At 37.2% G+C, this 24,584-nt stretch overlaps 1 protein-coding gene across 1 annotated transcript in view; it reads left to right on the top strand.

Annotated features, from left to right (window-relative positions):
* The first annotated feature begins 2,985 nt into the window (after nt 1-2,985).
* The window catches only part of mcu (mitochondrial calcium uniporter), an 88,917-nt gene continuing 67,318 nt past the window's right edge, over nt 2,986-24,584 (top strand). The window contains exon 1 of the mRNA XM_051125911.1: nt 2,986-3,185. Coding sequence (XP_050981868.1) covers nt 3,066-3,185 — 120 coding nt within the window. The 5' untranslated portion in view covers nt 2,986-3,065. The remainder of the gene's footprint in view (nt 3,186-24,584) is intronic.

Below are 24,584 nucleotides of genomic sequence, written 5' to 3'. Positions count from 1 at the left end.
GCAGAGAATCAGGATGTCAGCCATGTTTTCAGCCGGGTGTCATTGTTAGAATTGGGCCTTTAGAGGTCTGTGACTCAGCAACAGGTGTGAAATTTAAAAAACGGTGTCCGTTTTTAGCCTCAATCACATGGCTCGAGTTAACTAACTGCATAAGCCTTACAGCTGTTGAACACATATGCTGTCTTAAAAACTAATGGCCAGCTGTATATTCAGTTGATTTGACTCTTGCTAAGATTAAGTCTTAAAATAAGTAGAGGATTTGGTGGGTAGATGTTCATCAATCAGAATAGGTCAGAATTGTCACACACTAAGAAAATCCCACAAGAATTAAACTTTAAATCACTTTCGAATGGTCATTAGAGGGATCATTTCAGTCATTTTTAAAGGGTCAGGTCAGGTAGAAAAGTCCTTAAGGTTACCTGAAAACTCCTTCTGAAATTACAGCAGAAAAAAGCAATAATTTCACCATAAAAATAACAAAAATATATGTTTATTTCACAAGATTTACCTGTGATACTTTTTTAAAATTGTTTAATGAGATAACCCTTGATCTCGCATACTAAAAAAACAAAAACTTACTTGAGTGAGGATTGAAATGGCCTCTGTCTCTTCAGTCTTCAGTCTCTTTCCATTATTTCAAACCTTTAAATATATAATTTAGTGAAAAACAAAAGTATCAAAACAATGTAGATTGCCAGACAGTTCCAAAAATATCTTAGAGTTGTTCAAAAAATCTTATCACCTATAAAGTTAACCTAGTTACCTAATCTGGCAACAACTCCCATAAACAGTCACAATACATGCTTAAAAATGAAGACTGAAAGAACGGTTTTTTACAGCGATTCCATAAAGGAACCATTTTGGGTTCTCCAAAAAACCTTTCAGTGAAAAGAAACAACAGTGATCAGAGATGTTCTTTCAATCACATATGATTCTGATGAAAACTGATTAGAATTGATTAATGAATGTTTGAAAGTACTTAATATCAGTAATGTTTTTTCCATGTTCTCTGCCCTTTACAAAGACTTTTTATAGTGTGACTGCATAATATTAATGTAAAGAGGTATGAAACACAGCAAATTCCTAGATATTTGTTGCCATTGAGTTCTTTTGATTGAATCAGAGTCGCTTGATTTGAAATGAAAAAGCAACATTACAAGCCACAATTTAGGCATATTTATTTAGTGCTTTTATCAACGGTGGACATAAAAATAAAGGCAAACAATGGCAGTAAACCACTCCTTAAAGGCGAGGAAGAAACCTTGGGAGGAACCAAGGCTCAAAGGTAACACAGGTCCCATCTGACCGACCTTGGAGAATCACTCCTTGGAAAACAGTTGCTAATTGAAGTTCACAGATAGATAGTATAGAGTGGATTTAAAATACTTGAAAATCAGTACAGATTGAATTAAGATGTATGCAGCAGTCCATGACTTATTTCAAATTTTTAATGAATGATATGGTAGATTCATGGGAACTATCAATAACAGCCATCTGTTTCTAGCAGAATTTGTATATGCAAACAATAGTGCATCCCAAAGAAAAACCCATGCCATCTGTCACTCTGTAATTTAAATAATGGCACTGAATCAGATCAATGCCAAAATAGTGCCATTTGGAAATCAGTGATCTTTTAATGGAGTTACAGTGTGTACTGTAATCATCGATTGAACTCTGGAATGTGTAGCAACAGTTTAAAGGGTGTGACCTGCCATGCAACCTTTAAACAGACAAAACACACACATCTTTGAAAGCCTCAGATGTGTTTGGCTGCCTAGTGATCTTTTTGAGATCAGAAACTACAAGCCCTACACAAGGACTCAGAGAAGCATATGCATATGCCAGTAGGCCTAGATTGAATTTCAGTGTGTATTGTGTTATTGCTTTAAGTGGATTAGCTGTCTTGACAGAGTATATTAAATGTGGTTTGGCATTTTCTTGTCCTGTAACTCCAAGGAACTGTTGAAGGACAGACTAATAATAGAGACATAATTATATAATGCACAGAATGGTTGAGTTGCCAAGAAGCAAGAATGAATGACACAGTGACACAGTGGCATAGTGGAACGTCAGATAGCCTAGGAGATGGTTTAAGACATGTTTCTAGTCTTTTTAGTAAATGTTTACTGGTGTACTGTGGAGTACCCTGCAAAAAGTGGACACAGGCTGTCGCCTTAATATTCTTCTAACTGATCTGAACTTTAATATTTATTTCATTGATGCAGTCCAACACATTGGTGCAGACCAAGTCTGGTTACTGCAGTCATTACAATAATATGTAAATAAGTTCATTGGAATGGTGGGTAAAGGGGAATGACGTATATAGAAAGGTTAGGAAAGCATATTGGGATTGAGTTGTTTACGCCAACTTTATCATGGCTGACAAGGTAGCTGCACCACCAAATTCTAGCATATTTGTCACTATCTTTGTAATGAACAAGCTATGTAGAATACATAATTTTGGGAAGAAAACATTAAGGATTTTGTTTCATGGTTTAATAATGTAAGCATATAAAGTTAAATATAGGCTAGATACATAGAGTTAGATGTTACATATTTTTTCTTTATAAAGAGAGTAGGCTGGCGCGCTAACGTCCCGCGCTTTCTGATTGGTCGAGCTGACCTTATTTTCAAGTTGTCAAAACTACAGATCTGCGCGTCTTCTCATTGGACGAAAAGAGTTCCAAGCGGCGCCAGCAGGTAACCGCTCGACCAATCAAAACGCTCGTTTCATGTTGTCCTAGAGACCGTGATATTTCAGTCTACGACTTCCTTATTCTGACATTTCAGAGTGTGTTATGAGACACAACCGTAAAAAAACTGTCAGAGTTTCCCTCGTTAGAAATACAAAAGCTTTTGCTTCGAACGCGGAACTACAGCAACCTTCTTGTGAAACATTTGTGTAGGCTATACGTGTATGTGTGCGTTTGTGTGTAGTGTTGCGTGTGTGTATGAAATATTAGCCCAACCCAGCAGCCCTTCCTATTTCCCCTCCCTTTCCTCCAACAGTCTCAGTCGGTTCGCCCGCAGCACTTGCGTTCTCTCGGCTGGGTTTCACTCCAGAGATGGCTGCGAAAGTGTGTAGATCGGTCCTCCTCCTGTCCCGGAGCAGCGGAGCCGTAGCCTCTTCTGCTTTTCCCGCATTCGGTGTCTCATCACAGCGACATCCTCAGAGCACAAGAACGGTGAGTCCCCGGAATGGAAACCAACCGAGCATGGGTGCCGCTACCGCTGCTGCTGCTGCTGCTGGACAAGGGGAGGGTTGTGAAGGGAGAGATAAGGGGGCTGGGTTCCACTCTCTGCTGAGGGTTAGATAAAAACAACCCGCCAAGGAAGTGTTTTGGGACGTTTCTGTCCGCAGTGAGTGTTTCGTGCATTGCACAGTGATGATCAGCAGTGCTGCATCATTAACCAGTGCACTTTCAGTCGAGCTGTACAAGACGTCCCGTTTACCGGAGGCGTTTACACATGTACAGCCAGAGTCACGGTTTGACTCATGTATGCACATTACATTTGAACTTTGCATGCATGGTACGGAATCACACGCGAGCGATCGGACGCACTCGTAGCGCATGGGCTCCGTGCATTCCCTTCCAGGATAACCTTGAAAGCAACAGTGGTCTCAACTTTAACGTTGACTGCACGCACAACTTCGAGACACATAATCACTCCGTGATTGATTACGTGGCGTTGGACCGCTTCAGTGATTTTAGACATGCAAAGCGTGCTCTTTTAAGCTTTGCCGGACTGGACGGACCGTGTGAGTCTGTTCGATTCACTGCAGTGTCCGATTGTGTGTGTGTGTGTACTGTGCATTGAGAGATAGTGACAGTGCGGCAGGACCCCTGCGTTCACGCAGGATGTTGCGTCCAAACGTTCTCAAGACGCGTTGAACTGAATTAAAAGTTGAACTGTTCGTAACTTGACGCGCCGTCTTATAAACGCAACGCAACGGCCGACGCATGCGTACTGAGAACGACAAATAAAAAAAGAGCGCAGATGGAACGCAAGTATGCGTACAGTGAGAACGCCCCCTTCTCGTATGAAGTGCTGTCATTGTTGGGTAAAAAGGACTACACGCTCCCTCAGCCATGCATGTTCAGATCTTCGTTTAATTATGTCACTCCTCCTCTTTACTCACACACCCCTCCCTTCCTTTCTGCGGGTGTTTCCCGTTTCCAGCGGCAAGCCTGTGGGTTTTCCTTTGAGCAAACTCCAGTGCGCATTGCTCAATGGCGCTCAAGCATGTTTTGGAAGCTCGTCAGTTGGAAAGAAAGCACACGGGCAATCCTTGAGACACCACCATATATTTTGATTTGTTCAACCTTCATGACTTTCTAGTTTTAGTTAGAAAAATGGGGGGAGGAAGACGAGGAGTTCCCTTTCAGCAAAGTACTGAGGCATTTCCGTGAAGATACAGCTGTTTTTGTATGCTATATGTGATCCTAGGCCACAAAACCAGTAATAAGGTTCAATTAAGTGAAACTGAGATTTATACGTTTTCTGAAAGTTGAATAAATAAGTTGTCCATTGATGTATGGTTTCTTAGAATATGACAATATTTGGCCGACAGCTATTGGAAAATCTGGAATCTGAGGGTGCGATAATGAGAAAATTGCCTTTAAATTGTCCAAATTAAGTTCTCAGCAATGCATATTACTAATCAAACATTACGTTTTGATATATTTTTGGTAAGAAATTTACAAAATATCTTCATGGAACATGATCTTCACTCAATATCCTAATGATTTTTGGCATAAGAGAAAAATCGATAATTTTGACCCATACAATGTATTTCTGGCTATTTCTACAAATATACCCATGTTACTTACGACTGGTTTTGTGGTCCAGGGTCACATATGTGATATTCTTTGAATTAAGCTAGTAGACAGTACCATAGATGAAGAGAATCTATGGATAGCATGGTTGGTTGGTTATACAGTTATTATTTTAAGTAGCTTAAAGGGTTACTCCACCCCAAAATGAATATTTTGTCATTAATCACTTACCCCCATGTCGTTCCAAACCAGTGAAAGCTTTGTTTGTCTTCTGGACACAATTTAAGATATTTTGGATGAAAACTGAGAGGCTTGTGACAAACTCATTGACTTCCATCTAAATACCACTGTCAAGACCCAGAAAAGTATGAAAGACATCGTCAAAATAGTCCATCTGCCATCAGTGGTTCAATCTGAATTGTATGAAGTGACAAGAATACTTTTTGTACGCAAAAAAAAAAAAAAAAAAAAGATTTTTCAATCCAGACTCATTGGAAAAACAACTCTGTGGCAACATTTCTGCCAAAATGGAATTGCATCTTGTATGTTTTGCGACACTTTCATAGTGAAATGTCCAGTGTGTGGCACTAAAAGCATTTTTAGTTTTGTCCGAAATGTGAATGATAAACATGGATTTGGCAACGTTCTTTTACATTGCTTTTGTACATCTCACGGCACTTCAGGAATTAAATGCTCAGTGAGCAATGCTACAAGATCAATGCTCTGTTGATGTTAGCATGCCACATGTATTAAACCCTACCCTAAGCCAAACCGATAGTGTTAACAAAAAATAAAATTGATATAGTACTTGTTAGCTGAAGTAACATGCCATTTTTGCTCGCTTCTACAAGCTGTTTTATCGTGACTCGTGTTTCAGAGTGCTCTGCATCAAGTGCAGGTGAGGTACCAAGCAAATTTACCATATCAGAAAACCTATAAATATGGACCTGATTATGTGAATACAAACATCAAAATATACTAAAACAATACTATGGTAAATACAGAAATACTATCTGAATTTAAACTAGCATTTGCCTTTGAGATTGCAGCATACACATAAATCTTAGTTGTTTCCAGAACCATGTCCCTTAGATTGGCAGAGAATCACAAAAGCAGACTCTGACACCCTTCCATGGATTAAGCAGTTCCAGTTTGATCATGAATCTTGTGTCTTCTGTTTATTTATCTCTGGGCAGTAATGTTTGTGGCTCTGTTGGCATTTATAGTGTTCCCCAAACCAAGCAAGCGTGGCTTCTTACGGTGCTTGGCACAAACCTGTCGGGCTGAGACACCGCAGTGACAGGTCTCTGACAGTAAGGCCATGCTGCCTTCATCTGTTCATCACATGCTAGCTGAGCACCAAGTCTCAAAGCACAGTTTCATCATAAATATCCAAAGCCCAGCTGTGAGGTGTTTAACGAATTGCTGCGGCACAACGTTTTCCCTTAGGACTGTGCACTTCAGTAGAAATAACAAGGCTTTGAGTGTCTAAAAACACTTTGAACCTTAGCTGGACATGAGCAGTGGAGAATGCCATGGCAAAACAACATCCTCTTAGATCGCTAGCTGAAATGGCAGTTGCAGTGTCACATATTTAGCCTGCCTCTGAAGTCAGACCCCTGAGATATGCATTTAACTTTTGTTGGCTCGCTATTGACTCTGTTCAGCAAAAGTCTCATTTTTGAATGTGGACAGCTACAGACTGCTAAGTAACAAATCTAAAAAGTAGAAAACCTGGTCTGCTGTGTCCACTGATCTTTGTGGGCCACTGCAGTGGCTTTCTGTCGTATCTTCTTAAGGGTCATCACTCGGGCAGTGAATTGAGTTTACTCTTTTGCATATGCAGAGCGCTCTCTCCAGCTGCAAGTCCTTTTGCATACCTTAGACGTATATTATTTTCCAGCCATCTGGAGTCATACTAGCCACTCGTTTCTGGTTATAATGTTCATGCTTTCTACAAAGCATGCCAGATTAATTACTTGTGAGGTCTGTTTTTGGTGTTTACACAGACGAGTACATACCAGTGGTCACATCATATTAATGAGTAGTGCGACTCAAGAAATTATATGCAGAGATTGTTTTGCCATTGACATGGCAGCAAATATAAAACAATAAAAAGTACTGCAAAATGTGTTGAAGCAGTTGACCCTTGCCTGTGTCAACATATTATTTGGAAAAAATTTGGATTGTGGTTGCATATCAGTTCAGATGTCTATATAAATGTAATTTTAAAATGAAATGTTATTATGTACTTGGAAAAATATTTTTTTTTCCTTTTTAAACTTGCTCACTCTTACCATGTGAACATGAACATCATGAAACCACTAACTTCCTTTTTTTTTTTTTTTTTTTTTTTTTTTTTAAACGAACCGAATCTGAATTATAACCCTTCCCAGTTTGTTAATCCAATTTGGATTTAAGTGGCCCGATTAATTGTCATAGTGATTGACTGGGCGGCTTCAGTGATCTAGAGTAGCAGGAAGAGAGGAAGGATGGCCTAGACAGAGATTGCAACTCTCATTGTCCCAGCTGGAAACCCCTGAAACTCGTCTGCCTTTTGACAGCCAAGGGTAAGACCACAACCGAACCAACAATCACTTTTTGATAGTCCTTAATTATGTTTCAGGCTGTTTTGGCTGGTTATCTGAATGGACAATGCTTTAGGAGCACTGGTTTTATAAAACTGCGGTCTGCCTGTCTCTCTCAGTGGACAGCTTTATAAAGCATTCTCTTACTTGTTATAAGAAGCTCTATTTTATGTTTTCAGATCCTTTATGTTGATAAAAGAGAGCACTGCTGAGATAAGAATGCTGACAAATTAAAATCTGCTTACATGATCATATTATATTTTAGAGTGATGTGAAAAACAGACAAACCAATTTGGATTGTGGTTGCATATCAATTCAGATGTGTATATAATATATGTTTTTTTTTGTGTTCTAATATTGTGTTGGAGTCCCCTACAACAGGTTTAAATGCATCTACGGTCAGAAAATTTAGTCAGAATATACATTTATACATAGTCATTCGTCAGTGATTTCAAAACGGTTCGTCTGAATCAGTTTTGAGCATAAGGTCTGTAAATCTCTCCCTTCCATAAACCTACTCTGCTCTTACTGGTCAGCTGGCCAAGCCTGTTGAGACTGGTACAGAGAGGAGTACTTGAGCAAGTTACAAGAGTGCTACCATCTGTGTTGCCAAGTTCAAGGTTGTGTTTGATGTTGCGGATTGAAGCAACCCCAATAACGTCATATTTAGCTTCTGGAATGCAAATTTACCAGGGGAACCCTGGTATTTATTTTGCACCCTGGAATGTGATTTTTAACGGGGGACCCCCCTTGAAATGCCATTGGGCTAGTTTTGAGTAGCAGTTTTGTGGTGAAAACCTGGCAACCCTAGCATGCACCTTTACATAAAACAATAATATACTGCTCCAATCTATTCTTAAAATAATGACATAAAAACATTTTGCTTAACACTTATGCAAGCGAATCGTGCCCTTAGCTAAAGTTTAGCTGTTAAACTGTAAACACGTAACAAAATAATAATGGTGGATATGTTAGCCAAGTGCTAACATGACTAACTGATGAAACAATACAGTTTGTAAACAAAAATATGTCTAAGTTCAATTCTTTATTATTAATTAAATTAATTAGAACAACGATTAGTCTACATTAATCAACACATTCTTAGGAAATAGTGGGTTCACAGCGAATTATCAGAACCATTTCAGCAAGAAGGTAATATCGTGGTTTTCCTGGAAACCTAAAACTGTGCTATGTATACATCATAGCACAAAAAAATAGATATGTTGAGCACTCACTTAAAGTACACATAAAGTATCAATCATACTTACAGGTTGTGGATTGGAGATGCTTGTTAGTCCAAATAAAGAAGAGTAGAATCAAAAGATAAAAGCTAAGATTAGAGAGGCAGTCCTTGGTGAAATGACGAGCGTAACAAAAAGTTTGAGTTGTATTGCTGTGGTATCGTGGAAAAAAGTCATTTTAACCACTGATTCTTTACATCATCATCCTTCGGCAATGAAAACAAAGCAAACTTGCTTTCACAGTGCAGAAAACAGCATCTTCTTGACATGATGTAAACACACTAACTAGTGTAAGGTGGGCAGGTCAGACTGTTCGTATTTTTATGGGTGTTTTTTCGCATTATGCAAATATGTTACCCAGTGACGCAGATCGGTAACAGGCAGAAGATTCAAAAATATGACAACTCGTTAAGGCGATTCGGAGTTTTTTTTTTTTTTCTTTTTTTTTTTTTTTTTTTTTTTGCTTAACAACTTTGCAGGCTGTTTACATTGAAGGATTTCTATGTTACAAACTGCAAAAAAGATATTTTTCGAAAACCCATATGACCTGCTCTTTAAAGATGTCTTTGTGTGTGTGTGTGTGTACTTGTTTTTGCTACATTGTGGGGACCAAATGTCCCCACAAGGATAGAAAAACCTGAAATTTTTGACCTTGTGGGGACTGGCTTGAGGTCCCCATGGGTACAAAAGCTTATAAATCATACAGAATGAGTTTTTTTTGAGAAAGTAAAAATGCAGAAAGTTTTCTGTAAGGGTTAGGTTTAGGGGTAGGGGTAGGGTAAGGGGATAGAAAATACAGTGTGGAGAGTATAAACACCATTGCGCCTATGGAGAGTCCCCCACAAAGATAATAAACCAGACTGTGTGTGTGTGTGTTTCTTTACTGTACAGTTAAGTTAATAGGGTCTGATGTTGTTTTGGACCCCATGCTATGGATGAGAACTTTCTTTAGAATATCTTCTTTTGTGTGGGCCTTGCACTTCTCTTCCATTTATGGTAGCATGAATAGTCATAGTGATGCTTGCCTTTGCAGACACTCCTAATAATCAATATATGGATGCTGATCAGACAGATTCAGATTAAGATTTTAATATGTATAATGGGTAGTCTATTGTCATTTCAGCATTGAGGAATGTCAGGAAGGGCAAACTCTGGGCTGGAAAATAAGATCAGAATTATTCAGTACTGTCCCTTTATGTCTAATAAAAAGATGATCCATTGGCTCTTTGTTTATGGTTATGCACCTAATTATGGCTTGGTACAGTTGTGCATTTAATCATTCTAAATCCTTAGATGCAGTTTTGTAATAGACTATTAGTATTGCATATATTTGGGTAGGTGTAGCTTAAGCTCAACTTTGTGTTTCTGTTTATCTTTCCCAACAAGTGTATAAACACAAAATGTTTAAACAGAGGCATTCCAGTGTGGGTTCATGTGGTTGACAACATCATAAACAGAAGCACGAGCTGGATCTCATACAGTGTCCTACTTCCATACTATTTAGTAAGGTAAAAGAAGTATATAGTAAATGAGACAGAATTAATGATGAACTGACTTTAACTAAAAATGGAGTGTTTGCTGTTGTCCTTTTGCATTATTACACACAATTTTTCCTGTTTAATACTGAATAGCTGCTTTGCCACAACCAGTTTTGTTAAAAGAAGTGTTGTATAAATAAAGGTAAAAAAAAAATAGACTGAATAGAACGTCCAAATCCATAGTATAGTAGATGGAATGTACCTGGTCACCTGATACTTCCATTGATATTTTGAAGTGTGTAGCCATTGGATTTTTTATTTTTTTTGACTGAAGCCATGGAAGATAAGTTATGAACTGCAGTAAATTGACACACCTGATGTTGTAGGTCACATGATAATTCCATTATGGTGGATTTACCATAGTACATCTGGATTTCATTCATACTACACACATTTAACCTAGAACATACGTTTTAATGATTGCAAATTTCATTCCTTAAATTTAGTACTTACTAGACAGTATGTGATTTAGGAACCAGCTGCAGACAAGTTTTTAGGTTCATTTCCATGACTTTTTCTGAGCTGTTTACTGCCTTCTTGAGCATCATTCTTTATTAAACATCAAATGAGATTCATTTGAAACTCATTAAATAGGCAGCAACCATGTGCATCTTACAAATTCCACTCTTTTGACTTCTGACAAGTGACATCAGTTGTCTGTTGCTAAGCTAACAGTACATTTACAATTAATACATGTAACATTTAGCCGAAAGCAGTCCTTTTTAATAAAATTATCAATATTTGTTGGCATTGAATTAATTAAAAGTATTCTTGCTTGCAGTGTTTTGGTAGATTTTATTTTATTTTTTTCCACAGTGCATTTTGATATTTCAACGATACATTAAATGTTGCTTTATAATTAGCTAAAAAATTGTGACTTCTTGGAAGTCCCTTTGTGTCTGTAAAATGCTAAAATGCTTTGTTGGCAGCTTACTAGGTTTTTGAACAGAGCCATTGATTCTGTTTAAATTTTTGTCAAATCACACAATTTGTGCCCAATCCTAAGTTCTGCTGTTATTTAAGAAAGATCTTTTCACTTACCCCCATATGCAATAGTGTCTTACAGCCATCTTCAGGTCCATCTGTAATCAGTTTAAGTATGTTCAAATTAGCCGCTTCTTGAGTGTGGAGAGGACGGGGGCGTATTTAACATTCTAGGTGACAATATTGAAGGTTATTAGAGCTGCTTTTAGTATAAGTGCCCTTACATGAAAGCTCAACCTTCTCATTGCTGTTGGGCAGCTCGCTGTTCCCATTGCCCGTAGGTGCAAGTCATGCTTAATGCAGGCAGTAATGGAGGCCGGTGAGAGTAATATGATGATGGATGAGGAGGCGGTTGGTTACCCCTCTGCTCTGATGTTTCCCCTAGATTCTGACACCGTTACAAAGCCCGGCCATCTGATTGGTTAGTGAATATTAGACGCAGCACAATGTCATTACTTTTGACAGGAAAACAAATCTCTCTGTCCATTGAAGATCTGCATCAGCTTGGTAAATTAGGCTTTTAGACGAAGGTCATCCGAGCTAAGATTCCATGCAGTATGTTGATGGTTCACTATAGGTTGGTGTACGTGCTGAATTAATGCGTTATTGGGTTGATAGTTGTTTCTACGTGCGCTTTTATATGTGAAATGCTTAATAATGTGCTTCAACAATATCTGTTTAACGGTTTGCAGGTATGCACATTTATAGTCATTGAAGGTCATATTTCTAACCTGCATGCCAACAGTACCGCCGCACCCCCTCTTGCGTTTATCACTTCTGCACCTGCTTTTGCATTCTTTTTTTATCTCCGGACATCGTTGTTAACCCTCCTCTGCTCAGTTTCATTATTCAGCTTTTATTTAATTGCACAACTATAAATGAGATTTGATTTGAAGTAGTTCATCATTTTAAGCACCTTGCTGGAAATCCATAAAAGAGTTTGGAGGAGGTAAAAAAAACATCCTGTCCAGACTGTAATGCGAGCATCTGAAAATATTGCCTGCCTGCCTGCCTGATTTTAAACCCTGCCATCATGGTAGGATAAATTTAAACCAGGGATTTAAAACAGAGAAGTCATTGATGGAGTTGTGGAATATTTTCTTGGAATATTAATTATATTAATTAAGGCATTAAACTGGCAATAAAAAAATTGGCGATGTAGATGTTTGAGTGTTATAACAAAGGTTGTCAAAGCTTCCAGAATTTTCATAGTTGTGAATGCAAGTAAAATATGCATTTTTTTAAGTAAAACTTTAATGTGAACACTGTATAGCATGTAGACTTCAACTGTAATTATGTATAATACAAGTAACCAAAAAAAAGATGGCACATACAAACAATAGAATGAATATACAAGTGAAGTAAACAAGTCCATATTTGGCATGTAGACTGCACAGAGTATCAGGAAATGAACAGATTTGCATTGATTGCGTCATTAATGTTTGCATATTACCAAGGTTTTGAGTGGGATTACTTTATTAGGTATTTGCATTTCCAGCTCTTGTCATTCTTATCACAGGATTTTTTATGGCTGCCTATCTTGCTCGCATACACTGCCTAGTTAACCATAGCATTTCAAGGGTGTAGCCACTATTTAATTTTTCAAACTCACCTTTTACTTTTCCCTCCCTTTTTATTCATAATGGCCATATGGAATTAATTTGTGTGGATTTTCGAGAAAGATGTTCTACATTAAATGTGAACAAGCATTAATTCATCTCACTCATAAAAAAACAGATTCAGTATTCCTCAAAATAAATAAAAACAGTGAAATTCTACTCAGAATATGACGCAAACATGCAATAATTAAATATGTTAAATTATACAAATATCCTCTATGCATTTAATCCCATTTTATTAACCAGTGCTGACCTTCGATGATCCAATTCAACCATACTATTAAGCAAAAATCACTCAAGATAATCTAACATTTGTTTCCCTTTTTTTTTTTTTTTTTTTTTTTTTTTTTTTAATTGCTGAAGAGTTGACTTTTTTTTTTTTTTCTGTGGTCTACTGTACAGATGTAAATTTACTTTTTTCAAAGTCTGAGGCTTTTGGTGCGCAAAGGCTTTTACATTTGCCAAAAATATAACTTTTTATATTAAAAACAAACAGGCAAGCCCTGCCCAGATTAAAAAAGTAACGCAAAAGTAAAGTGACACATTACTTTCCATAAAAAGTAACTTTTTTTTTTTTTTTTTTAGGGAGTAACTCAATATTGTAATGCATTACTTTTAAAAGTAACTTTCCCCAACACTGCTTAAAAGTACCTAAATCTAAAGTGAAACAGTCAGAGGACATTAAGGGGAAATGAGTGGAGAAGTGACAAGTAGTGACCTTGCTAGGTGGTTTTGTGGTGGATCTGTTGCAATGTCAACAGTTCATGTTGTGTAAAATACTTCTGCCTTGTGTTTTAATGCATTGGGAAGCATGTAACATCTCCATCTCCAATACATGTAGCTCACTCTTAATGGCCAGACAGAAGAAAAATGGAGGAGAATTTAGAATATTGCATCACATAAAAAGAAAATGCTGTCATCATTTACTCATCCTCATGTCATTTCAAACCTGTATGACTTTGTTCCACACAAAAAGAGAAATGCTGACAAATGTACTGGTTACTTTTTTCCCATGTAATGAAAGTGAATGAGGATCTGGGCTGTTAAGTTCCAAAGTTTAAAAAAGAAAGAAAACAGAAGTACAGTATTTTCACTTGTAAGTTTTCCCTATTCTAAAGTATGCATATTGCAATCAAGCTTGTTTCAGTTTAATTGGTCTAAAAGTACTTGATACAAACAGCAGAAGGCAACATTTTATGTGAATAATGACTTAAATTTCACTCTGTTCATCAACCAGAGCTCTCGTAATGGTGTGCTCAACATTACAAATCACCATTTTCATTATGTGGACAAGAGTAGCTGGTATGTTCTTCAGCATTTTTCCTTTTGTGTTAAAAAAGAATATTCTAGATATTTAGAATGACATTAGAGTACATAAAATTATTTTTTTTTGTGGTTGAACTGTCCCTTTAAAGTTTTGCTCTTCAGTGAAGCATGTAAACGGCTTTAAAAACTTCCACAGGAAGTGTAAGTCACCTTCATCGAACCTGTTTTAGTCAGTTGAGAATACAATGACAAAGGTTGCATGCTTAAAGATGAATAATCATTAACGGAGGGGTTAAGGGAAATCTTTACTTGCATATTATACGGGCTAATTAGTGCAATTAAAATTTTACAAACAAGCCCAGCGTCCACATGATGACCTGAAATCTGTTTACACTGTAATGAGTTACCACAACAACAATGCTCTGCCAGATTTACCGTTGAGCGCTGAGAGCGCCATAAACAAACAATCCAGCTCTGACCGGCTCAACAGCTGCCATGTTGTGTTTCTAGTCGATTACCCCGACTGGCCATTTCTTCAGCATACAATAGACAAATGTGAAACCCAAACCGCAGGCTTCTCTCTGACTTCATACCGGCTATTTGATCTCCGTTTGTGTTTTTGGTTTTAAAGTGTGTGCGCGTGACCCAGATATTCCAAGGACACAGTTGCTCTGCAAGCTCCCATCTGACTCCTTGTCCTGCCAGGCCTGTCGTGGATCTCTCGGTGGGCTGTCTGCACCACGACCTCCTCCCCCGCTGAACAAAAAGCGAATGGGAGGGGAGGCATACTCCGTAGAGCTTGATCACATCCACTTAAGCTCTGTATCACAACAGGAAATCAATATAATTACACACAAGCTAAGCATGTTGCAGAACGGGGAGGTTGTGCAGGAAAAGGGTGACTGTAGGAATGAAAAGAAAAGGAAGAAATGAACAGAATGAGGAAAATTTTGGACATTGGACAAAACAAGAAAAGCAAGCCATCCTTCAGACTGATCTGTTAACCTTTGGGGCTTGATTTTATTAACTGTAACAAAGCAGCCTCACACACTGGCCTCCTCTGGGGATGTGAGATTGGAAAACTAAAGCTTAGACAACGACATGCGGATTCGGTCTACTCAGAGATGTGCTTTGACATGCCTATGTGCGTTAGTTTAGTGAGTTAGTGGGTTACCTTGGTAGTGGACTAGAGTTTTGATCCACAGCTTCTTTAAAGCTACTGCTGAGACTCATGACTGATTATCCTGGCATCCCACCATTTGTAGTTTGTGGTTACTTTTTATGTAGAATCAAAGAGAATCATTGCTTTAGATCTGATCCAAAACTTTTCTTTCTAATTCACTCCGTTACAGTTTATGCTCACACGGTGCTCCTGTGCTTATTTTAGTGAGCTTCAAGTGGCTAGGAATAGTAGGGCAAAATCAGAAGCAGATCCACCACCAAAATCTAAATGTAGTGGGATCTTGCCTTAAGCGAATTGGTACAAGGCTGAGATTCGTCCACTGTTACCTCATGATGTGATGATACATGTGATGCATTAGTCACAATTTATCACCATACATCATAGTAGAATAATTGAGCCTAGTTGAAACCGTGCCAAACTTGTGAAAGACAAAAATTAATCTGCCAGATCGGTTTCAACATCTGTTGGATGGTTCTCAGCACAATATGTCGCCTCCGGTTTTCACACTGCTCAGTGCTAGTTTATCATCATTTAAACCTGCATTTTTGACACTAGTTATGTAGCATTTCACACTTGTAATTCTGAAAGAAGGTTAACATCACTAAACCCAGAGCTCTGCTTTTGTGGAGTTAATCCCAAGCCCTTGTGCAAAAAGTATACAGTGTGAAATCATGTTAGATTGTAATAACCAGTTGTTTACAACAAACACACTATCATTAAGTATTCTTTACTCATTAAATATTCATTATCTTTGTACAGTCACAGAACATTTCACACACTGTATTTCCTTTCAGTGTTCGAAGGGAATGATCAAAATATCAAACAACGATATACAGTAGTCAACATTTGAAGTGGATCAAAACCTTTCATCAAACTTGTCCTTAAACCAAAACAATACCTGTTTTTGTCATATAGGACAACTTTGATGAACTTTTTTGATCCATTTCAAATGTTGACTACTGTAAAGTGTGTTATGTGGAGTGAAGAGACTGTATTATTCTTACAGTTGATGTTCAAAATGTCTATTCAAAACAAACAGTTAGAAATATACTAGCCTACGAATACACAACTGATGTGCATAAGTCGTTAATTAAACGGGTGGTGTGTTTTGTTCGTTTAGTCAATGTTATTGACATTGCAAGTATGCAAAAATGAACATTACACTAGGTTGTATCATAAAAACATTCAGGCTTTGTTTGACGTAAGGAAGGATTCATGGTTAATTCTCCATGCTAGATATAAAGTAATTAACTAACTAACTAATAAACTAATTACTCTTTCCCCCATGATAATGCTGTTACCGTCACTGACAATAAAATGTGGCGTTACTATAATATATTATAATATTATTATAATTTTATTTTTCAATTCATTTGAATGGATGTGCAGCGTAGGCCTACGTGTATTTGATGAATCGTAAAGTCTAGTGTGAAGGCACACGACTAGCCGTCGCTTTGTGGAAAGAGAGAGATAGAGTGATAGAGTGAGATATAGAGAGAGAGAGATAATTTAATATTATATATAAGATATTTAATATTAGTCTGGTGAGTAAACAAAAAAATTTACTAGCTAATGGAAATTCTATTGTCAAGGTGTCTGTAGAGGGTTGATAATATTTACAATAACTTTTTGTAAATATATAATATATGTATATAATATATGTATGTGTGTGTGTATATATATATATATATATATATATATATATATATATATATATATATATATATATATATATATATATATATATATGTATGTGTATATGTGTGTGTGTGTGTGTGTGTGTGTGTGTGTGTGTATTTAGTGTCAATTTCATTCATTTACCGTATTTAAAATTGGGGACATCCAAGTTATTTGACATATTTTTTAAAAAGTAACAATATTTACTTTCCCTGGTAATTAGTTACTTTTATAATGATGTAAATGAGTTACTAACTCAGTTACTATTTGTGAGAAGTAACTAGTAACTATAACTAATTACTTATTTTAAAGTAACATGCCCAACACTGGTGGTGAGTAGGGCATAAGGAGGTCTCCATTAGCATTTCCATTCACTTTAATGGACTCCTTGCTAGTCTCCAGTTATGTATGTTTTCAAAGTGTTGTAGTCACCTTGTTGTCGTGATTTTTGCCAATAAGACATGTTCATGGATCAACAATGTTTTGTATATCTAGCATGGTAGACTGGAAATATGTGCATCTATATACATTTCTGCAAAACTGAAAAAACGTACCTACAGTGGGTAAAATAAGTATTCAACATGTCACCATTTTTCTCAGTACATATATTTCTAAAGGTGCTGTTGACTTGAAATTTTCTCCAGATGTCGGTAACAACTCAAGTAATCCATACATGCAAAACAAACAAACAAATAAGTTCAGAAATTAAGTTACGTGTAATAAAATGGAATGAGACAGGGAAAAAGGTATTGAACACATTAACAAAGGGAGGTACAAAAAGGCATGGAAAGCCAAAACACCAGCTGAAATCAATCAGTAATTAGAAAACATTCCTGCCTCTTGTCAGTGGAAATTATTATTAGATGGTTCAGTCCCAACACCTACAGTACCAGGATGATGAAGATGAAACAAGGGTGGACATTTCAGCAAGACAATGATCCCAAACACAGCCAAGGAAACTCTCAATTGGTTTCAGAAAAAGAAAATAAAGCTCCTAGAATGACCCAGCCAATCACCTGACTTGAACCCAATAGAAAATAAGAACTAAAGATCAGAGTTCATAGAAGAGGCCCACAGACTGTTCAAGATTTGAAGACTCTGTGAAAGAATGGGCCAAAATTGCACCTGAGCAGTGTCCACACTGGAGGCCTCTTGCAGCTGTCATTACCAACAAATGCTTCTGTACAAAGTATGAAATAAATTTCAGTCGTTCAATACTTTTTCCCTGTGTCATTCCGTTTTATTACACATAACTTCATTTATGAAATTATTTGTTTTGTTTTATTTGTATGTATGGACTGATTGGGTTGTTATCGACATCTGGTGAAAAATTCATGTCAACAGAACCTTTAGAAATATATTTACCGAGAAAAATGGTGAAATGTTCAATGCTTTTTTTACCCGCTGTATATGTATGAATCACTGCAGTTTCCAATTGAAATGAACACTAGAGGCAGTAAAACTGACCATTTTTCTGCCTTTTTACACAAATGTATGATTTACAGCTACAGAGTTTTGATTAATAATGTTTTACACAATTACTTGCAGAATTTTATGTTATGACTTCAGGTTTAGGGTTGGGTTTGGTGTTACGCTGCGGACCTCAAGCAGTGTAATAATAACTACGGTCACGTATTGAATGTGTGTTTTAACGCCACTCTCTGGACTTTTCACTTTCAAACTGCCGCGAAACTTGCAGAAATGTGTAGAGACATGTATTTTCATGAGCCTGGGTTGACAGTTCAACATGGGTCCTCCATGCTGGATCTAATGCATCCAAGGGGCAAGTTTGCCATGTACAATAATGTTATACTTTCTCAAGACACCACAGAGGAAAAGAGCTTTTAATTTGCCTGTGGTCGTTAAGACAAACATTGGTTTTTGTTTTTGTAGATGATAAGGCTTGTTTTAGGTCACTGTGGTTGGTTGAAAGTGTTTTGAAAGATAGAGATCTTCCACGTTTTCTAATTGTCAGACTTATATGGGTTAGCTGTTCTACTATCATATGAGCCTTTTTCAGAAGGGTGATGCAGCCGTCCATGCAGCCGAAGGTTAATTGTTCTGTAGGAAGGCAGTGTCAGTATTGTCCCTTGGGCTCTGCTGGACTCCACATGGCTTTCACTACCATCTTTCTAAGCTCTCCATTATACTGTATGTTACATGAGCAGTCATAAGAATAAGTGCTGTAAGCAGCTCTTATGGTTGAACCGAAGTGTGTGAAATAATGAGGGCAGTTGTGCGCCGCTCTCATCCTTAATTCAGCATGTGCCGCTGTGTCTGTGCTGAGCAATGGTGCTCCTGATGCAGATGACTCAGCTTTCCACTGTTTCATTACTCTGTAGCCGCACTGTGCCCCTGAGTGGATACAGTTGGTGTTCCTACGTTCTGCAGGTGCCCGTGGGTCAGGTTGGGACAGTGTCCCACTGCAGAATTCTTAATGAAAAGCTGCTACACATTGGACCTCACTGAAGAATCATTCAGAACTGTTTCTGTGAATCATTCAAGATACCATTCTTAAGAAAAAATGTGATTTATGATTTATAACAGTTTACACAGTCGTTCTGCTTGAGTTTCATGAATGAAGCATCAGTCAGATTTTTAAAATCACACCCTTTGAAAATTTGCTGCTTAAAGAAGACAGTACTAGGTTTGAAGCAAGTGCCTTGTCCATTGAGAATGTTCATACCAGCTGAATTTACAAAGCACCTCCCAAGAGGTCACCTTCATTTCAAGCAGCTTGCTTTTGGCACGTTTTGCATGTCACCAAGCTTTAATCTAACACGAAATGTGCAGGCAATTGTCTATTCATATAATTTAGATTTCATTTTAAAGAATTTGATTCAGGCTAACTTGCATATGAAATGAAATGCAAAAAAGAGAGAGTTTCATTCACAAATTGTCTATTTATGGTCAATTATTTATTTGTCTCTCTCTGGCATTTGCTCTCAGTTGATCTCAAGTTGATTTGGCATTTAAGGTTTAGCAACACTACAGAACACAGATGTCTGGAAATTTGAGGTGGGCAGTGAAACAATATGACTAACATATATATTATTATATACTTAGATCTGCCTTCGAACCTTGCATGTGACCGCACATCTAGATTAATGCTAGCTGACTGTAAACAACTAAACCTGTCTTGACTTGTTTGCATCATATCCCACTTTATTCCTTCTTACTTCATCCCTCTCTTGTGTGCAAATGTAGTGCAATATAAAAAGAAATATAACATTTGGGTCATTCCGTATCAACTCAGCCTGGCTCAAATTTTTGATTTTGCTAATATTTTTTTATGAAGAAAAACAGACTTGTATAGTGATGAAAGCCAAAATATTAAATGTAATGGATTAATATTTACTGAGCAATCCACTACTTTGCAGAGGGGGCCAAAATGGCAATTTTCACCTGAGATTCATAGCCAAATTACAAGAAGGTAAAAATTACTTCAGAAAGCTGGCAGCCATCATAATAACCAACATTTGGTTTTCAACCACTGAAAATGGGTAATATTCAATTTTCTGAACATAGAGCCTCATTGAAGGGGCCATCGGATGCCCATTTTCCACAAGATCCACAAGTTTACTTCAGCCATATTTAACGCGTTTAGCCGTGAAAATGCTAACTAGCATGTTATTAGGAAAGGTGATTGCAGATATTCATTTAAAAAAAAACCTTATACTCACTTGTGCTGTAAGTGAAGCTGGATCACAAATGATTTGCGCGAACATAGATGCATTTATGTAGTTTGGGAGGCGCATTCTCTTCACAAACAAACGTAATCCACTGCATCTTCAGTGGCTCAAATGTTGGGAGTAAATGACAACCACTATGTTCCTTATTACATCCAGCAACACAACACCTCAATCGGAGATATTCTTGTTTAACCTACATTAACCTTGCGCCAGGCTCAAAACAATGGAGGTCGGACTGTTACAGCTGATTTAGGGTGGGTCTGAGGTAAGACGCTAATGTCTATCAACTATCGTGGGAGCGCCCTCTGTCAGTGTGATGCATCTGAGAATGGCTTGATTTGAAAAAGGGGATATTATTTTTACAGATTAATTAAAAACCACTGCATTTTTTTTTCATTATAGGATAGATGTGTACATTCACTGCCAACACACATTAATGTTCAAACAACATTTAAAAGTGAACTTTGCATCCGATGACCCCTTTAAGATCCCCGTATCTCTGGGACTGAACAATGTAGGGCCTTGAAAATAAAGATTCAGACAGGGCTGCATTTCCCAAAAGCCTCCTAAGCCTAAGTTGATCGTAGCTCCATTGGTTTCAATAGGTCTACGATGTACTAAAATCATACTGCGATATTTCTTGAGTTATAGGCATACAAGATTTTTATGGCACTCAAGCAGGTATGTTCAGTGCAGTTGTTTTGACAGAAGGAATTGAAATGCATCTCTGGTCTTATGATTATTTGTTCTTCAAACATTCCTGTTTAAATTAAAAGAAGTATACTTTTGCAAAGTGAACCACATTTGGTTTTTGACCACTGAAAATGTGTACATTTTAACAATTTACTCCTGGAGCACATATCTCTGGAACCGAATCATATAGAGGCTTAAAAATTAAGATGCCAAAAGGAAAGTTTGTTAAGACCCACTATCTAAACGGGCACTAAGTTATGTGTAATACTTTTGAAGTTACAGACATCCAAATTTTGGAGGAAAAACAAAAAACTTGAAATGTGCCCTTTCCCCATTTTTGAATGGTCACCATTGGCACATAATGCAACAAAGCTTGCTAAAGTCAACTGATTTACTAACAGAATTACCAATCTCTGAGTAAAAATAACATTATTATTCTGCCAGCTTTCTAAAGTCATTTTTACCCCCTTGTAATTTGGCTCTGTTCTCAGGTGAAAATTGCCATTCTGACCCCTCTCTACAAAATAGTGGATTACTCTGCAAATATTCATCCATGAAATTTAATATTTTTGGCTTTCATGCCTCTACAAGTCTACCTTTCTTCAGGAAAAATTATAAGCAAAATCAAAATTTTGAGCTTGGCACCTTTTTGAAATGTAGTTTATTTAAGACTGAATGTCCCATTTCTGTCATACTACCCTGCCCTAGTGGATAGTAAGTCATTCAGCATATGAAAGTTATCCTGGTTAGTTATTGGAGATTATTTTCCACCGCACATAAAAGAATTGATTTGTTTGGTGATGCATTAAGTTGTTTCAGCCCCACGTGACCCAACAGTGAACCGTAACTTGAAATGAAAGCGGGTATTGTAATTACAAGTGTGAGGTTAAGTTGTTTGTTGCCTTGGCTAGTAGGGGGTTAAGGCATGATTGTGTGTGTTGTTTGTCAACTGTGTCTTGGGGGAAAACAGCCTGTTTGATGGGGGAGTTTGCGCTGTGGATCAGCCTGTCAGCCTTGGCTCTTGAGCAGTAGATTTGCAGCCCTGCTCCAGCTATGTGCTGTCAAAGTGATACGGGCATTCCCACTACTACTGATGGATGAATAAACACGCTTTACCTTTTGCATGCTTATTCCGTTTAATCTACCAGACCATTTTACCATGAGTAATTTTGGAATGGCATATAGTATTTATCATTTAAAGTATCCAGTCATCTGTAAACATTTTTTTATAGCATCCGTAATTTGAATGTCTTCCTCATGATGCAAAGTTAATTTCACTGTCAAGGTGCATGCTTAAGATCCTGTAAATAGAAACACTAACACTTAAACATGCAAACATTTGGACTACTCGACTTGTCAATGCTTTGGTGTTGCCTTGACTAGTTTTGTGAATTCACATGTGGATTTTGTATGGCATTCACATTGACTAATGTTGTGGTCAACTCATTGACTAGTAAAAAATAAGTAGTCATGCCAGCTCTAGCGCAAACAAACGCAGAATTTGCAGTGTATGATTCTATGTGCCACAAGGGAAATAAGACAAAAGGAAGCACAAAGGAAAACCCTGAGACACTCATTAATGGCTCTAACAGTTAACTCTCGGAGGGGTTTAGTAGGCAGAACACAGTGTGTGAGGGTCACCCTGGTGTAAACCCTCACATCAAGTTTCCTTGGCAACTGATAAACCACCAGACTGTCGCAATATACTGCGACCTGCATTTTGAAACTGAGAAAATGTAGAACGTTTTAATAAAAAATGTTGAGTTACAAGATGTGGGTCATCTGAGGAGTGCAGTGGAACTTTACATAGTGGCTAAACCAATGAGTCTGTTTGCATGCACAACAAATGTTGATAACCTAGGAAACATGAAATAGTAGTGGAGCAAACAATGCTACATTTACTGGGAAAAAAAGATTAAAACTACAGATGTTTTTATCTGGAATACAAACTATGTAAAAGTTATTCACAAAGACCACCTCTTTCTTAAACCTCTTTCTCTTAGGACAAGAGACAAATTGACTGTTAATAAACCAGTCTAGTTTTAAAACTGCAAACCAGCAGTGGGTTACTATAACCCAGCAGGCTGGGTAGTTTGTAAAGAGGTGCATCATTTCTAGGGCCCTATAAAATTTCCCAAATTTTTCCGTTTCCGTTTTTTTCATTTTTCTGGATTCCTTTTTAATGGTTACATTAAATTGTGTTAATCAAAAAGTATGTCTAAGGACCCAATTACATGTTTTATTTTTTCCCACCTTTTTTATTGTTACCAAATTCTGTGTTTTAGCATGTCTAATTATTTGAATGCATAAAAACAAGTTTAATTTATTCTTACAATAGCCTTATGAAATGTTTTTTTTTTTGATTATCAAATGAAGGCATAAAAAATTAATTTATGTTTTCATTCATGAAAATTAAACATTTTATTTTTTGGCAAATAAAGGGGATTTACTATCACAATTAAAACTTAAAAAAAAAAAAAAGTATGGTTATTCCTTAAAAATGAGGTTTTAATAATTTTAGTAGTAGTATTATGTACATTCTGCTGAACAATATTAGTGTATTTCTGCCACAATGTCTTCAAGTTAAACTGAACTTTCATTTTGACGGATTGATGTGAATAAGTTTACATTTCTCTGTGTATGTGATATGATGCTAGTTTTACTCAAATGAAATCATAGAATGCTCATGAAGTATTCTCAGAGCAGTCCTGAGATGTTAATCATGTATTTATGTCCTCATTTAGAGAGACGGCAGACACTGAAATCACTGTGAGTGTCACGCACTCTTCAGTACGAGCAGTAAACAAAACCGTGCATCTGCGCCATTCATTTACACAGAGACGTGCAGAACATGCAGAATTAATATTTAAATCTTTTTGCAGCTTAATATTTACAAATACAAGTCCATATCATGATTTGATTACCTACTTTTGATTAATCCATCCAAACTTTGTTAATTTCTGTGACATTCCACTTTAAACTGTGTATATTTTGTTTTTATTACTGTATTCTGTGATTACGTCTGCATTTTCCACATTGCGGAAATCATAGGGCACTACATTTCTGCTGTCAGTGAATCTTTACCCAGCAGTGGGTTACACACACACACACAAAACAACAACCAAACACTCTGGAAATAACTCATCAAAATGACCCAACAGGCTGATCTGAGCCAAAAAAAAACAAAAAAAAAACAGCCAGTTTTAGAGTGTAATCAAATGATATGAAGCTATTCTGTAGTCCATGAGGTTTGCAATGCACCACTCTTCACCACTGCTTCATATCCTCAAAGTATATCACGTTTCAAGTGCTGAGATGACAAATG

Source organism: Labeo rohita, chromosome 13, assembly GCF_022985175.1.
Source record: "Labeo rohita strain BAU-BD-2019 chromosome 13, IGBB_LRoh.1.0, whole genome shotgun sequence".
In the NCBI taxonomy this organism is placed as follows: Eukaryota; Metazoa; Chordata; class Actinopteri; order Cypriniformes; family Cyprinidae; genus Labeo; species Labeo rohita.
Note: the sequence above shows the minus strand (reverse complement) of the source record. Positions and strands in the feature narration are given on the sequence as shown.